The sequence below is a fragment of the Maniola hyperantus genome, chromosome 13, assembly GCF_902806685.2.
Source record: "Maniola hyperantus chromosome 13, iAphHyp1.2, whole genome shotgun sequence".
Lineage (NCBI taxonomy): Eukaryota > Metazoa > Arthropoda > Insecta > Lepidoptera > Nymphalidae > Maniola > Maniola hyperantus.
In genome coordinates, this window is record NC_048548.1 from 9174819 (window position 1) to 9191112 (window position 16294).

Genomic DNA, 16294 nt, shown 5'->3' on the forward strand with positions numbered 1-16294 from the left:
TATTTCGGTTTCCGTGTGAAAATTCCGTGTGAAGTCTCTTTGATTTTCGGGTTTTAAAAGGAGGCAGGTATATCTCATATCTGTGTTTTATATGCAAGTCATATCTGTTCCAAATAGGTTGAGATGCCGACTTCATCCAAAATCCCGTGGTATCTCTTTAATTTTCCGGGCCAAAAAGTCTATGTCCGTCCCCAAGATTCAAGATAATATCGAAAGGATTTTGTTCTTTGAATTACGGTGATAACTACCTACACACATACAACTAAATATACAAACATAACTATCTGAAAGTCGATTCAAATAATTATCTTGTCGATACTCATAAGTACGCGTGGGAATTTTCACATCTAGATTCTAGATGTTGTTAATTTGCCTTTAAAAAACAAATTATAAAAGATTGGCGTAGTTAGTACTTAGTAGGCTAGTAACTCGGCTGGGCAGCGTTCAGGAAACTTCGAGATGTCTTCTTGTACAAAATTCCTCAGTGCTTGAAGACCAAAGTCTTCGAACAGGATCCGAGACATGGTCGCTAACTATGAGCCTCATAAGAAGGCTCAGAGTCACTCAGCGGGCGATGGAGAGAGCTATGTTTGGAGTTTCTCTACGTGATCAAATCAGAAATGAGGAGATCCGTAGGAGAACTAGAGTACCTAATCGGCATAGCTCAACGGGTTGCGAAGCTGAAGTGGCAATGGCCAGGGCACTCATAGTTCGGAAAACCGATAAACTTTGGGGTCCAAGGTGCTGGAATGGCGACCTCGCACCGGAAGACGCAGTGTTGGAGGCCCACTAGGTGGACGGACGACGAGTCCACGTCCGGGTGACGATAGAAATGGGGGCCGGCGAAGACGCTGTAATAAGGTTGAACTAGTGTGTTGTCCTACAAAATAGGGTGCATTGGCGGTCATGATTTGATCTTCGAGGTCCTTAAGGACGTGCTTACGGCGTCTTTTATCGGGAGGGTCATTGGTGGTCGATCGGTGGTGTAGGATGCTGCCTCAACTACTAGATGGGTTTTGATGGATAAAAATTATTTTGAGAAAACCGTCTGTCTGACGGTTTTCTCAAAATAATTTTTGGAAATCTGTTTGAAGTGGTAAGCTACTGTCGGGAGTTGGAGGTCTTTGTGGAGACCCAAATTGAGCATATACCACGATATTTAATTTCTTGATCGCCCGAAAATTAACTCCCAAAAAGTTAGCCCGGAATTTAACCACCGACCTCCTGAATAAGAAGCCGGACGACACCGATTAGTTCAGAGGAGTTATAGTCATCATCAAGGTCAAAATAAGTAGGTATTAACTGTAAGTAGATAAGTCTCTCTTTCTTCAATGGAACTCTGAATCTGAGCTAATACTTACATAACATTATAAATAATAATTAATTAATTCTTTAACAGTCGCTCAATTGTCAGTAGAATTTTAAATTAAGACATCCACAAAGCCAATGAATTTTTAAGCTTATTCAATAGAGTGAATACCAGAGTGTCACACAAATGGATTGTATGCAAAACAAAGACAATACAACCTTCACATGATTCGCATTGCGCTATAAATTGTGATCAAAATCAAAGGATCTAGCATCGTGCCTACGGAATGGATTTAAAATACCTACTTAGTCACGATTTAAGTACCTATAGTTCTCTGACGGATTTGATCTACATAGGTCCTTTAAAATAATATTTTACTGAAGATTTACCTACCAGGCCCTCCGATTATGGTGAACCCATCTCTACATAGTATAAAATAAAGTCGCTTCCCGCTGTCTGTATGTATGTTTGTATGAACGCATAGATCTTTAAAACTACGCAACGGATTTTAATGCGGTTTTCACCAACAGATAGAGTGATTCAAGAGGAAGGTTTATAGCTATAGTTTTATTCTCAAAAAATTAGAGATCCCTAGAGAAATTGAAATAATGGGAATTAGGTCGGAAAAAATTCCTCTCATTTGAGTTTCCGAGGCAATGACACCTCAATGACACCACATTAGTATGTACATTGCAGCCATGCGAAGCCGGGGCGGGTTGCTAGTAATTTATAAAATTGGGCTTATAAGCTCGTGTAGATTGTTCACATTTTGCAGACATCTTCTTTAATTTAAAAAATTAAAACCTATATGTTTCCCTTTGACCTAGAATCATGAAATTTGTTACCTAGGTAGGTATAGGTCTTATAGCACTAGTAGGTAAAGGAGAAATCCGAAAACTTTGAAAAAATATTGTGTTCACGAAAAATTAATTTACTAAATCACATAATTATGGATAGCGTAGTGTTCTACATAAAAGTATTAGGTAGGTATATCTTATAAGATTGTACGGAACCCTTCGTGTGCGAGTCCGACTCGTACCTGACCGGTTTTTGTTTTAAGTTAACGTAATTATTTATGTATCACCATTACCTACAAAACTTATCTCACAAATACCTACAACAATTGACAATCCAAGAGTATGGTACCTATTTTTATTAATAACTGATTTTGTTTCATAAAAAATCTCTTTCTTCTTTTGAGAAACTTTGAGAAGATTGGCCGCTATGGTCGAAATTCGGTCGGCAGAACGTCTGCTGGTCGATTTCGTAAAACCTGCATCAAGCGATTCTTGTTGCAACAATACATTGTAGCCAATAGTGAGCGAGCGTCAACCAATCAGAGGTAAATGCGATCGTGACATTCTAGCTGTCATTCTACCGCAATCGAGCAGCAGTTAACGTAATATTATATTTCCCTTGACACAGATGTAACGACGGTTCGCCAACAGCTCCTCTATACAAGACCCTGGTAGCAGAACACAACCGCATAGCCGGCCAACTGTACTCCATGAATCCTTTCTGGGAAGACAACACTCTGTTCTTAGAGGCTCGCCGAGCAATGGCCGCAATCATCCAGCACATTACTTATAATGAGTTCCTGCCAGTCTTATTGGGAGAGGTAAGTCTGCTAACCATCTTCATGTCTCATGAACTTTTGCAGCAATTCTTACTTAGACTAAGTTCTTAGGTACCTACCTACATACCTAACCTGTCGTGTACTATATATACCTAGTTCCGCAAACATTATTACTTATTAGTAGGTATCTATGAGTAAATTTATCGGATGAGCCAAAGGAATCTTGATTGGATCAGTAAATTATTTAGGTCTCATTCTCGTAATGATTTATCAAATTATTCTGTGCAGCACCACTAGTTTGAACTAGAATTTACTCTTTGAAGGAGCTATAGATAAATAATACTACTTAGGTTTAGTAATTTACTTCGTCGTAATTTAATGCTGCAGTTGAAATTATGCTTCTTCAAATCTCTACCTACAATTACTCATTTATTATCTACTAGAATCTAGATGATGCCCGCGACGTCGCGTCGTCCGCGTGGATTTAGGTATTTTAAAAATCCCGTGGGAACTCTTTAATTTGTCATTCCCCGGTATGTAAGCTAACTCTGTACCAAATTTCATCAAAATCTGTTAAACTGTTGGGCCGTGAAAAGCTAGCAGACAGACAGACAGAAAGATAGACAGACACACTTTCGCATTTATAATATTATTTGCGTATCCCATGAGTTGGCGTAACTATGGTATAAGTATGTAGGTATTATATGCGTCTGACATGACCCTACGGGCCTATACGCCATCACGCTACAAGCAAAGGCTAAGAATTCGCATCAAAAAAATCTTTTTTGGAATGACCAATCTACTAGTAATAAGACAGAGGTCGTTGGACGCAACGGGTATAAGAGTTTGCTAAGTGTATCCAATTATCATTAAGGTTATAGGTACCTACGTACTCTTAATTTATACCCCACAACATATCGCAAAGGATACAAACATAAAGAAAAAAGAAGGAAGTAGAATACAAAAGGCGGCCTTATCGCTTAATAGCGATCTCTGCCAAACAACCTTGTTCCATCCAATGAGTAATTGAAACCTGTCATTAATACAACTCTTATAAAGCTCCTTTTTGTGTTTAGGTTGGAATGGCCAAAGCAGAGCTAAAACTAACTTCCCTGGGATTCTGGCGCGGATATTCTAGTTCCAACCGTGCCGGTGCGTACGCCGAATTGGTCTCAGTTGCTCCGATTTTTAACGCTATGATGAATGAGAAATTGGTAAGAGTAAACAATTTTAATTGCCAAACTTAAAAGTTTAAATAAATAACAGTCTCCAACTAGCAAAATTGTATTTCTTAATCCCATTTTAGGAATATTTATTACTTATTGGCAACCTACAGCAAAACCGTGCCGCGTAGAAATCGATAAGATACCCCTCTTATTGATTTGGATGGGTTCAATAATACTACCCTTTCCTAGTTAGTCCACTTCCATCTTAGACTGAATCGCCACTTACCAGGTGGGATCGCAGTCAAGGGCTAACTTTTAATAGTAAAAACGAAGACTAATTTCACTGGCTCAGTGTTTCCAAAAAATTTAAATCTCTGGCGACAGAAGCTGCCACATATCTATGCCACTTAGCAATGCTATTTGGCTCTTCCATGATTTTGCAAGGATTCACATCGATCCAGCGATACCTAAAACATCGCACAGAGCGTTTTCCTACTCATAGTTTTCCAAGTATAGTTTTCTCACAGCACGATCCTATCAAGATGCCTAACCTGTGGAAAAAATTAACCTTTATTGTAGACCCACTTAATAAGCAGGCATTTAATTTCAGCTAAACACTACAGTAACTCTTCAAGACCTGGTCAAAACAAATTCTCACCAAGTATCTAGGTTTCCCGCATCAGTCCAATGGGACCTCAATCGAGCTCGCGATCATGGCCTGCCGTCGTATCTGAAGGTTCTACGCATGTGCGACCCCATGGCAAATGTCAAGTCCTACGGTGATTTCGATAAACTCGGTTTCGATAGAACTCACCAGGAAATGATGGCCGATATGTACAGGTATGCTTCTTATTGATAGCATAATATTATGGTTAATATGTCTCTAGACCTATACGTATAAAGACCATAAGTCCGTAGATTAATTATTCTTTTAGAAATCTGGTACTTAATACCATCCCCTGAACTAGAAAAAATCTAAAATATTAGAAAAGTACAAACGTTTAAAATATAGATTTCAACCCTAAAATATAACTCCCCTATAAGCTGATTGCACATTACCAGACATGGTGTAAGCAAAGCATATTTTCCTATCACCATTTAAGGATGAGAAAGTATGACCTTTCACCGCATGGTATGTAGTACCTATATTCATCGATATTATTTTCAGAAACGCTGAAGACATTGAGCTGATGATAGCTGGAGCTATAGAGAAACCTGCTTCTGGTGCAGTCATTGGATCTACTTTAGCATGCGTATTGGCTTTTCAATTCGCTAACTTGAAAAAGAGTGATAGGTAAGTAGTTCAGAAACAGATGTTTGAAAAAATAGTTTAGTAACCATGTACCTAACTACCAATGTAACTGCTACTTCTTTAAAGCATTAAAATTAATATAAAGTTAAGTATATTAAGGTTGCTCTTGTAACAGGTTCTGGTATGAAAATGACCTTCCCCCATCTTCCTTCGCTCCGGAACAACTTGCAGCTATCAGAAAAGTATCTCTTGCTGGTCTGTTGTGTGCTGCTGACGAGACTCTTAGCCGCATTCAACCTAAAGCCTTCGTCAAGGAAGATCCGTACTTGTAAGTATTTTTACAGAGAGAGGCAGAACTTACTTCTATAGTGTTTATGCACACCTTTGTGCACAATTTTGGTGCGAAATTGTTATAATCAAAATTCAATATTATATATTCGATATTTGATATTCGATAGTCGGTATATTATCAGCCTTTATTTGTCTATTGTTATTTGTTGGCATAGAGCTCCTTCTATGCACGCCATTTTTCTCGGTATGGGCGAGTCTCCTCAAAGTTTTTCAAGAAATTCAATCGGGGGACTCTAATACAGGGGGGTCTGTCACCCTTAGTACCTGTACCTACGCTTAGATCTTTTAAACTACGCCACAGATTTTCACAATAGATAGAGTGATTCAAGAGGAAGGTTTATACTTACGTATAGTTTAATATTGTTTTGTGTTAATTTGTTGACACATGACGATGATTTATCAAAATGTCGGGAGAAATCAAGCAGACTGAGGGCTTTCATTGAAAATGCTGTCTTATTCTTTTGAAATCCGTGGGAAACCGGAGCTAGTAATAATATAATTAAAATATTCATCGTAATGATCGCTTCTGCCTCGAGGAACGCAGCACAACAGTGCTCGCAGCACAGCAGCCTGGAGGTGTCGGCGTGGCGCGACGACACGGGTGCCAAGGCCGCCGAGCGCCTATCGCAGGACATGCTCGCCGCCGCGATGCACAAGGCCAAGCAGGAGATGGCCGACCGGAAGAGGCTCGAGTACATGCTGTGGGAAACACGTAAGAATCAATCTTGTTTCAAATTTCATTCATGCTTTCATTCTGTTTACAGTAGCTATTTAAAAATACGGTCTGAATTATGACGTAGTCAAATCCTACACCACTTTAGAAGCACCAACGAGAGAAACACCAACATGGTGCTTCTAAAATGAGCTCAAATGAGCAACTCTGCAATCAAAAACAAACCTACCTACTCCACTATAATTCTCGAGTAGGTAGGTAACGTACGAAAAATTCCAAAATGCCGTAAGGGGAGTCATGGCCAATGCCTCAGATTGAACGAAATCTAGGCCACGTTTATTGAACTTGAACTTTAATTACTTAGCGGTTATTATATTTAATGTGTTTTCTTCGTCATACCGCTATTATCTAACATTTTTTGAAAGCTTGCTGTAGAATAAGTACCTACATATTAATTTAAAACAAAACAACTAAAAATAAAATGATCATGTAGAATTTGAAAGGTTGAAGTGAAGATTATGCTCGTACTTTAAGGTGGCCCTAGTCTTACGCACTTCTCCATACAATCCAATGTTCTGTTTCTTCTTCTCCAATCTTGTATCTCAAACAAAATTCATTCACCCGGCCCCTCTCAGGTGAGTTGCGGTTAGCGGGAAAGGGTAAAGATACGCACAGATAACATTATCTCCTTCTTAATAGGTGCATTGCATTGCATTGCATTGCAAACATTACACTTTATAAAACATCTTTATAAATTGAGTATGGTTTTCAGATGGAGGGGCTGATCCTAAGTCACCAGTTGGAACAGCAGCCTCGTTCTCCAAGGCTAACAAATACGCCCTGAAGCTCGCCAACACTTCATTGTTCTTTGAGTTCGCCACCAATGAACTTCTGAATTCTGTTAATGGGTAAGATACTTAGAATAACTTCTTATTTAATGGATCTTTATCGCTGGCTTGGCCACCTAGAGAATGGCTCTTTTAAACGGGAACAGGACCATTTTTAGAACGTTTTACGTTATTAAAAACTATATCATATTTTACAATGGTATACAGAACGGAACCTTTCGTGTGCGAGTCCGACTCGCACTTGATCGGTTTTTTATAAAGATATAAGTATATGTATGTTTCAATTCCAGGCGTCGTCGCAAGCGTCAGATCTTCAGCGATTCCCTCGGATTCGGTTCAGCAAATGACTTCGTGGATTCCCTACAATCCGTCGACGTCAGTAGCTTCCTCGGTCAGGACCAGCTCGGGCCGGTCATTGAGCCCCAGTGCGACGACAGTAGCAGCTGCGACCCTGACAACCCGTTCAGGACTTACACCGGACATTGTAATAACTTGAGGAACCCTAACTTGGGGAAGAGTTTGACTACCTTTGCGAGGTTACTGCCGCCCGTTTATGAAGATGGTAAGTTGAAGATTTGATTTAATCAGTACTAGATAATGCCCGCAACTTCGTCTGCGTAGATTTAGGTTTTAGGATTTTTTAAAACCTCGTGGTAACTGATTAATTTTCCGGGATGAAAAGTAGCCTATCCCTTCCCCGGGATGTAAGCTAACTCTATACCAAATTTCATCGAAATCGGTAAAACTGATCGGATAACAATACAATATAAGGTATCTACAGTACAGCGATATCAATGGCGATATAAGTAATTGCGGTAGGTACGTGTCGCTGCCAAAAACAAATAATATTATGGAGCCCATAAAAAAACTATAAAAAGCTTTTTGCTTTAACGAAGCAATCAAATCTAGGAATAATATACCAAATGCACATTCACTACTTGGTAAAAACGCAACTGCATAAAACTTTTCGTATTCCCAGGTGTAAGTCGTCCCCGCATCAACTCCGTGACTGGAACGCCGCTGCCCTCGCCTCGTATCGTGTCTACAGTCATCCACCCTGACATCTCCAATCTGCACACTCGCTACACTTTGATGGTGATGCAGTTCGCGCAGTTTCTCGATCACGAACTTACTATGACTCCAATTCATAAAGGTAGACTGAATTTTTCTTACTAAATAAAGGAAAACTTTCTAAGTAGGTATCTTATCTTTTGTATTTCTACTTTACTTTAGTTTTTTTTACTTTACTTTAGTTTAGTTTATTTTACTTTAGTTTTTTTTAGTTTTACTTTGATATTTTCATTTTTAGAAATTAATGAGATCAATTTCCATTTTTAGAAAGTAATGAGATAAGGTTAGCTTTTAAGCTAACCATGAGCACCAAGCGCAAAAAATGAGCCAGCCCTATAGTCTGGTTTCGTAAAAATTTAATATCCTTTGAGTAGTTCCAAAGACTTTATAAGCCACATTTAATGGCTCAGTGGTTTAGGGGGTGGACTGAAATATTAGGTTTAAATCCCAGCCGTTTTATTGCCTTCTTACCCATCCCAGTATAAGCGTAACGCTTGATTGGACAGGAAAGGGCAAAAATCATGGTGTATCTGACTCACCGATGACCTGATCTGCGATCTGACTACTCATAAGTCATACCTTTACAGAATTATGTTATAAATTAACTACCTCCAAACTACTGGACTGACAATCTTAGGTAGGTAGCGGGAAGTGGTTGAATGAGGAAGGCGGAGAACCGTGTGTAGCGCGCTCTTGAGAAGGCCTATGTCCAGCAGTGGACGCAAACAGGCTGATTGATTGAAATAGCCTGTAGAACTCCTTATGCCTGTAATTTTTCTTTCCAAAACGTGTAATTTAATCGTTTGTTTCCTGTTTCCCAGGTTTCCACGAATCGATCCCCGATTGTCGATCATGTGACTCGCCTAGAACCGTGCACCCTGAGTGCAATCCATTCCCCGTGCCTCGTGGAGATCACTACTACCCTGAAGTCAACATTACATCGGGTGAACGATTGTGCTTCCCCTTCATGAGAAGTTTACCTGGACAGCAGCAATTAGGTAAGAATCCCTTTTTTCAGTGGCAGTACATTACCATGAACCAAAAAACCAGAGTCACTGATACTGTAGAGTCGCTTAGCTGTTTTAGTAATATCAGTACCAACCTAGTAAAGTAAGTTCCGAATCACCGAATGATGTTGGGGTGTGTCGTGTGTTGTAAAGTGACGAAATGCTTAATATGCTTGAATTGGGTGTGCTAAAGTGACGAAATGCTTAATATGCTTGAATTGAGGTAGGTAGATGCCCAATCAAGAAGATATCAAACGAATGGGTTGTTCCTGCTAGTCACACTCTCATGAGTGACACTATAGTGACTATAGGATAAAAAATCCTCTTGAGTCCTAGTGTTCACAAGAGGACGACAATCAGCGCGTAGCTACTTAAGAACCTTCAAGGTTTGAAGAGATCGGGGGGCTAGGTATTCCTAAGAGAGATTGAGGGGCAAATGTCTTCCCAAAAGGACACGCACGGCGTGACACGGAGCCCAGCGTTGCCAGCTCTACTTACCACAATTCGTATTTAGGTACAATTACTGTCCAACTTCCATTTCAGGACCTCGTGAGCAAGTAAACCAAAATACGGCATTCATCGACGCGTCGGTGGTGTACGGCGAGAACCCGTGCATTGTGCGCAAGCTGCGTGGCTTCAACGGCCGCCTCAATGCCACGGCCAACCCGCTCAACGGCCGCGACCTGCTGCCGCGTTCCGACAGCCATCCCGAGTGCAAGGCTCCTAGCGGATACTGTTTCATTGCTGGTAAACTTTATTAGTTTCTTCTGTATCTAACCCTGAATGATCTCTAACTTGTGGACAGATGATGATGACATCAAAGGAGTCTCACAAGGGGCTACTGGATTCAGGCAGCGCAAGACCGTGGGTTGGGGCGGCGCAAGTACCTACAAGAGAGCTACGTCCTGCAGCAGAGGACGTTTATCGGTTGATGAAGATGATAACCACGATACCCTGTCATGTACCCTGAATGTCAAGGAGCATGTGTTGTGTGGTAGTGCATATCAAACGATCAACGTTGGTTAAGCAACGTCGATAACTGGATTGGTGACAGACATTGGACGTTGGAATTTTTGATTTTTCCATACCTCAGCACGGCCCCTTTCATTATTACTTATCTTGCTATGATACTATCCAGAAATTTGACTGGAAGGAAACTGTCACACACACACAGTGTGTTGACACAATGGTCAATTTATCCATCTTTTTGAACTATTTGAGAAAATTCTGAATTTATCTAGATCGTCAGTAACTTCTTATAAACACACCAGAATATACATTGTATCTACATATTTAACTCAAAAATATCTGGTTTTTCAGGTGACGGCAGAGCATCCGAGCAGCCTGGTCTAACCGCTATTCACACAATCTTCCTCCGAGAGCACAACCGCGTGATAGAAGGCTTACGAGGCGTCAACCCTCACTGGGATGCTGACCTTTTGTTCGAGCATGCTCGTCGCATCATCGCCGCGCAACTGTCCCATGTCATCTACAATGAGTTCTTGCCGAGATTGCTTTCCTGGAACGCGGTCAATCTTTACGGACTCAAGTTGTTGCCTTCTGGTAAGTTCTGATAATAACCTGATTTTAGTCTAGATGTATCTCGCTTTTGTGGACTTTGTCTGTCAATGTTTATGGGCTCAATTGCCAACCAATTACCTTCCAACTCCATAAGTCAGGATGCTCTTTCAATATCCCAACAATTTATTTACTATTCTTAACAAAAGTCCTGCATATTATGTGGCAGCATCATACATACTGATCATACATAATGAAACCATCTCACAGATCACATCTGTCACGGAATCTTTAATATTAAGTAGCCTTAATAGCTCAACGGTTATGATCTGAATACTTAAATGATTTGAGTTGAGTTGAGTTGATAAAATCCTGATCGTTTCAGGTTATTACAAGGAATACTCGCCAACATGCAACCCAGCCATCGTGACGGAATTCGCAGCTGCCGCGTTCAGATTTGGCCACTCGCTGCTCAGGCCGCACTTACCGCGTCTGTCACCAAACTACACACCAGTCGACCCACCTATCCTACTGAGAGACGGATTCTTCAGACCTGACATGTTCATGAACGTGAGTATACCCTCTATCTATATGAAGTCATTCTAAAAGTGTCAAGTAAGCCCTTGTGACTTAGGACTCCCTTGTATACCCACTATTTACATCCCTACTACTTATATAATTAGATTTTATTGTCCTATTATTATAATTTATAATTTATGTCTGGGATTTTAAATAAATTTAAAATCAACAATCAATAGTTGATAAGATAAAGGCCGTATAGGTGAACACTACCTAGTAGAAATTCATACATTTGAATCGTTGCAATTGATAGTCTTTTTAGTTTCATAAACATTTTTATTTACAGCATCCACCAATGGTAGACGAGCTTATCAGAGGCCTTTCATCCACCCCCATGGAAACACTAGATCAATTCATCACGGGTGAAGTCACCAACCATCTGTTCGAGGATCGCAAAATTCCATTCTCTGGCATAGATTTAGTCGCCCTAAACGTACAAAGAGCGAGAGATCACGGCGTTCCCAGCTATAACAACTACAGAGCATTGTGTAACCTGAAGAGAGCGACTACCTTCGAAGACTTGGCTAGAGAAATACCTGACGAAGTTATTGCTAGGTACCTGATAATTTTGCTTATCATACATAATTCAATTGTTGTTTATCATTAGGTGTTGTTGAGAAAGTTTGACTGAAACCCGAGAGGAGTGGAAGCACTTGGATCACCAGAATATCAGTGAAAATTCATTGTAAAGACAAAAGGAATATTGATCTGTATGTTTACCTCCACCAACTCAAAAGTAGACTACCCTCCAATATTTATAACCTTCAACTTTAGCGAAGGTAACTATCATGTCCTCATATTGTGTGCGCTTATTATGCGCCAAATAGGCATACTTGACCTAAAATAGTGTAGAACACGGTAGGTATACGAATTATGAACGTTAATTTTGTACAGAGATTCAATCAAAGGCAACGAAATCATTATCATCTAGACGGGCGCTATTTTCGCAATTAAAATCTAGAACAACTTATACGGTATTTGGTGTAGGTAGGCGGTCAATTATATTTGAGAGTATTTTAAGGGTGAAGAGCCTTTTTACTTTGATTTTGAAATAGCTAATCTTTTGTGCATTGGTAACAGGTTCAAGAGGATATACGCGACAGTGGACGACATCGACCTTTTCCCAGGCGGCATGAGCGAGCGGCCGCTGCAGGGCGGGCTGGTGGGCCCCACCTTCGCCTGCATCATCGCCATACAGTTCCGACAGCTCAGGAAATGCGACCGCTTCTGGTAATTACACCATTGTATAACAAGAGGATACCCGACAATAGACATCGACCTGTTCTCGGGTGGCGTATTGGTTCAATGTTTGGTACAAACAAGGCTTAGGTCTAATAAAAGCACCTCCAGACACATGCATTCTCATTGATATCACAACATGTATTCTCTGGATCCAGAGGCAGGTCGACAACTGAATCGATATCGTCACTTCTACGCGTTCGGTTCGGCCGCAATCAGTGCAAAAACATCTTACGGGCGGCCATAATATCGATTTGAGGGATCAGAATTCAGATCAGGCGCAGTCAAAGGCCTTCCGTCCTATGGAACTGTTTCTTTGCCAATATCTTTTGTTTTAGGGATTTTGCTCTATAAAGTAAGAGTTGGACTCAATTTTTCGATGTATATAAATTGCTGGCACACTTCCCCCAATTTTGTATAAGTGCTAAAGTGGGTTGTACCTTGCAAAGCTGAAACTTTACCTCCACTGTATCCAGGTACGAGAACGACAACCGAGCGGCGCGCTTCACGGAGCAGCAGTTAGCGGAGATCCGCAAGACGACGCTGTCCAAGATCCTGTGCGACAACTTCGACGTGGCCAGCGACATCCAGCGCGCCGCTTTTGACCTGCCCAGTAACTTCCTGTAAGCTTACAATTACAACCCTAATATTATGATACCCAGCTATTCTTTAGATCCTAGACGGGATCCTTTACCTACTAAGCTTCGTACTTGGCTGATTTTCATCATTAAATTAGGTCACCTCATGTTTTCATCACTCACTTAGACCGGATATATAATTTTATCCTGGTCAATAATAGGTAGGTACATCTTCGTCACAAAAATTTTTGATTTTCCATGCCTCGTCGGTTTATAATGTCTGCACTGTCTCAGACGCACCATTGTCGAAAGTATGTTAAATCATGTAGTTGTCATTCTACCGCAATCAAACAGCTGTTGGATTACCTGTGGACTTGGTGATTCGCTTAGTCTTCCAATTTTATGAATCGTAAATTATTTCTCATTCATTGAGTACGCATGCAGTATAATAAATTATGATTTATGCAAGAAATCAACGGAATTTTTTTATCCGGTTCGAAGGACCATTTTGTTTAGCAAAAATTTTACTAATAATCGGATCTTATCGGAAAGCTAAACTAGATCGTGCTATTTATCAATGTTTGTTTGTTGTATTTCAGGAATCCCCGCGTACCATGCTCGTCTCTGCCCAAGATCGACCTGTCAGCGTGGCGCGAGAGCTCCACGCAAGGCTGCCTCATCGCCGCGCGTAATGTGGCGCTCGGGGACTCGGCCTTCCCGTCGCCTTGCACCTCCTGCATCTGTACTGTTGAAGGGGTAAGTGCATGCATACAAAGAACACCCTTTTCCCTGTAAAGGTGAAATCTACGAGAGTGAAGATAAAAAAAAATTACGGTTGTGCATTGATAAATCTCGTATGAATCCGTTTAGGATCTGTTGGCTAAATTACGTGAATCATAGCCAAAGTGTTCCAATTCCCGGACAAGACCTCAGATTTTTTATAAAACTTGTTTTACTTTTATTCTATTTACCAAAGAAGTTTGTCTTTCTAGAACTTGTTTGTCACTATATTCGGGATTTAGCCTTCATAATCCTGATTCCAAAAGTTTACTTAGATTGTTCCACCTCTGCTTTCTTGACCAAACCAAAAACTTTTAATAAATTGATAAATGATGCTAGTTTTTACCATCCACAGGCCCAATGCGCGTCTCTCCGCATAACAGACTGCGCGCAGCTATGGCGCGAATGGCCGCGAGAGGCGGTATTACACGACGACGTATGTACCGCGCAGTGCGGCGCTGCGCCCGCGCAGCCGCGCGCGCCGCGGCGACAGAACATCAACTTTAAGTTCCCCGACCTTACGCCCTTCATTGCGAAGTGAGAAGAAAAGTGAGCAAGGGATTGAAGACTTGTGTTCAGTGATAAATAGACTAAAGAGTTCAAGGACCATTCACGTTGATTCGTGTACATCAAGAGAGACAAACCGAGATGAGCGTGCATTCAAAAATGTGCGATTGACTAATCGATAAGGTAGATCGCAGTTCGTACGGATACGCTAATGCGTGTCTGTACGAACTGTGAAAGACGCAAATTAGCGTCAAATTAACGAAGCGTATGTGCCTACTGCCTTGAGTAGTACCTATTTACTTAGTTCAGAATCCTACATACCGATTACCATTGAGGAACCGCAAGGAAGTAAGAACCGCAATCTGACACACTCATATTGAAAAATGTGTTTAACATTTTTCCATGTGTGATTCGGATGTGTCAGTATCGGCTGGGCGAAACAAAGCTACTGACGTTAGCACAGCTCTTGCTTCTAGCTCATTATAGAATCAGAATAAAAGTCCCGGATAGTATTGTGTGCACGATTAGTGATGTGAAATGTCACGATGATATTATTATCGATATCGATTCTGTTTACCTACTTAATCCTACTTGTCTTAAATAGTTTTGTCTCTCTTGATTGAAGAGACGCTCACATGTGAATGGAGGGTATGATAATCGTGACCATGCGTCAGTGTACAGACCCAGTGATGTGTATGGTTTTAGATGAAGATAAACATTCAAAGTCGCCACACTTGTTGATATCGGAGACTTGGTATAACGTCATTCTATTTGTAGCTAAAGTCAGCGGTGCTAATAGAAAATGTTCAATTACTAGAGTCTTAAATGATATTTATTTAATATTAATTTTTAACATAAAAATATACATAAAGAATAAATAAAGACATACTGCGATTATAAAAATCAATTTAAAACAATCTAAAAAATATAAGGTTACTTATTATTAAAAAAATAAGTATTATAAATACAATTAAACCACAACTTGAAAACTGTTGAATATTAATAAATAAGTATTAAAAAAACTGAATGTTACATGGAGATTCAGTTGTATAGCTAAGTCAAAGTAGATTTTTTTAAAAATATCAAATAATACGAAAATACTTAAATATTTTTTTATTATCAACATTTTCATACAGGTTTGCACAATAAACTTACAAACTGCGCATTTATGGCCATTTTAAGCTTTAATTGAAGGAGATACAAAATAGTATAAGAAAACCATTGGACTAAGAGCCAGTGCGTGCCAGACCTTCGTTATTTTATAAAAGCTAAAAGTATCTCTGCGTATTGTCACCAACACTGAGCGGAACGTTTGTTTGGATGTTTGTTTTGATCATGGTGGCTTTGGGAGATAATAGATATGCAGAAAAACTTTCAGCTTTTATAAAATAACGAGGGTCTGGCACGCGCTGGCTCTCTCTCTAAATCATGTTGTCTCAATGTTATTAAAGAGAACAGTTTATTTTTATACTACCGAACTTTACCATTCAATGTTACCATTTAACGTACGACCAGAATTAATCAATGTACTTTTGTCATAAGTAGTTTTTGTCGATAAACAATTCACTGCCTACTTACGTCCCCTAGTATTATGTTTGTAAATTATTTTTGTAAAATATTGGCATAATAAATAATTTTAGTTAAGTAGTTTTAATTTTTACTAACGAGTACATAAGTTACTTTAGTGAATAAAATCTCACGAATAGTCAGTAATTTGTGTTTTATTTGTTCTATCATGGTCTGGTCTTCGGCCGGGACTAGTTACCGCTCTATCCGCACCGCCGCGCAAGCGATTTATGATTCCGGTACGATGGATGGTAGAAACCGATAAGGAGGAGGT

General features: G+C 40.0%; 1 protein-coding gene and 1 long non-coding RNA gene across 3 annotated transcripts in view; both read left to right on the forward strand.

Moving 5' to 3' along the window:
* The window catches only part of LOC117987479 (thyroid peroxidase), a 178836-nt gene extending 162669 nt beyond the window's left edge, over nucleotides 1–16167 (forward strand). For both annotated transcript variants that reach the window (XM_069502518.1, XM_034974498.2), the window contains 18 exons: nucleotides 2735–2927; nucleotides 3962–4099; nucleotides 4662–4891; nucleotides 5220–5345; nucleotides 5479–5631; nucleotides 6191–6366; nucleotides 7100–7235; nucleotides 7466–7737; nucleotides 8155–8328; nucleotides 9068–9244; nucleotides 9797–10000; nucleotides 10574–10816; nucleotides 11157–11341; nucleotides 11637–11905; nucleotides 12431–12580; nucleotides 13066–13212; nucleotides 13767–13923; nucleotides 14303–16167. In XM_069502518.1, coding sequence (XP_069358619.1) covers nucleotides 2735–2927; nucleotides 3962–4099; nucleotides 4662–4891; nucleotides 5220–5345; nucleotides 5479–5631; nucleotides 6191–6366; nucleotides 7100–7235; nucleotides 7466–7737; nucleotides 8155–8328; nucleotides 9068–9244; nucleotides 9797–10000; nucleotides 10574–10816; nucleotides 11157–11341; nucleotides 11637–11905; nucleotides 12431–12580; nucleotides 13066–13212; nucleotides 13767–13923; nucleotides 14303–14488 — 3316 coding nt within the window. In that variant the 3' untranslated portion in view covers nucleotides 14489–16167. The remainder of the gene's footprint in view (nucleotides 1–2734; nucleotides 2928–3961; nucleotides 4100–4661; nucleotides 4892–5219; nucleotides 5346–5478; nucleotides 5632–6190; nucleotides 6367–7099; nucleotides 7236–7465; nucleotides 7738–8154; nucleotides 8329–9067; nucleotides 9245–9796; nucleotides 10001–10573; nucleotides 10817–11156; nucleotides 11342–11636; nucleotides 11906–12430; nucleotides 12581–13065; nucleotides 13213–13766; nucleotides 13924–14302) is intronic.
* LOC138403170 (uncharacterized) overlaps nucleotides 1–16294 on the forward strand; it is a 410491-nt gene that overhangs the window by 340504 nt on the left and 53693 nt on the right. The window lies entirely within an intron of this gene.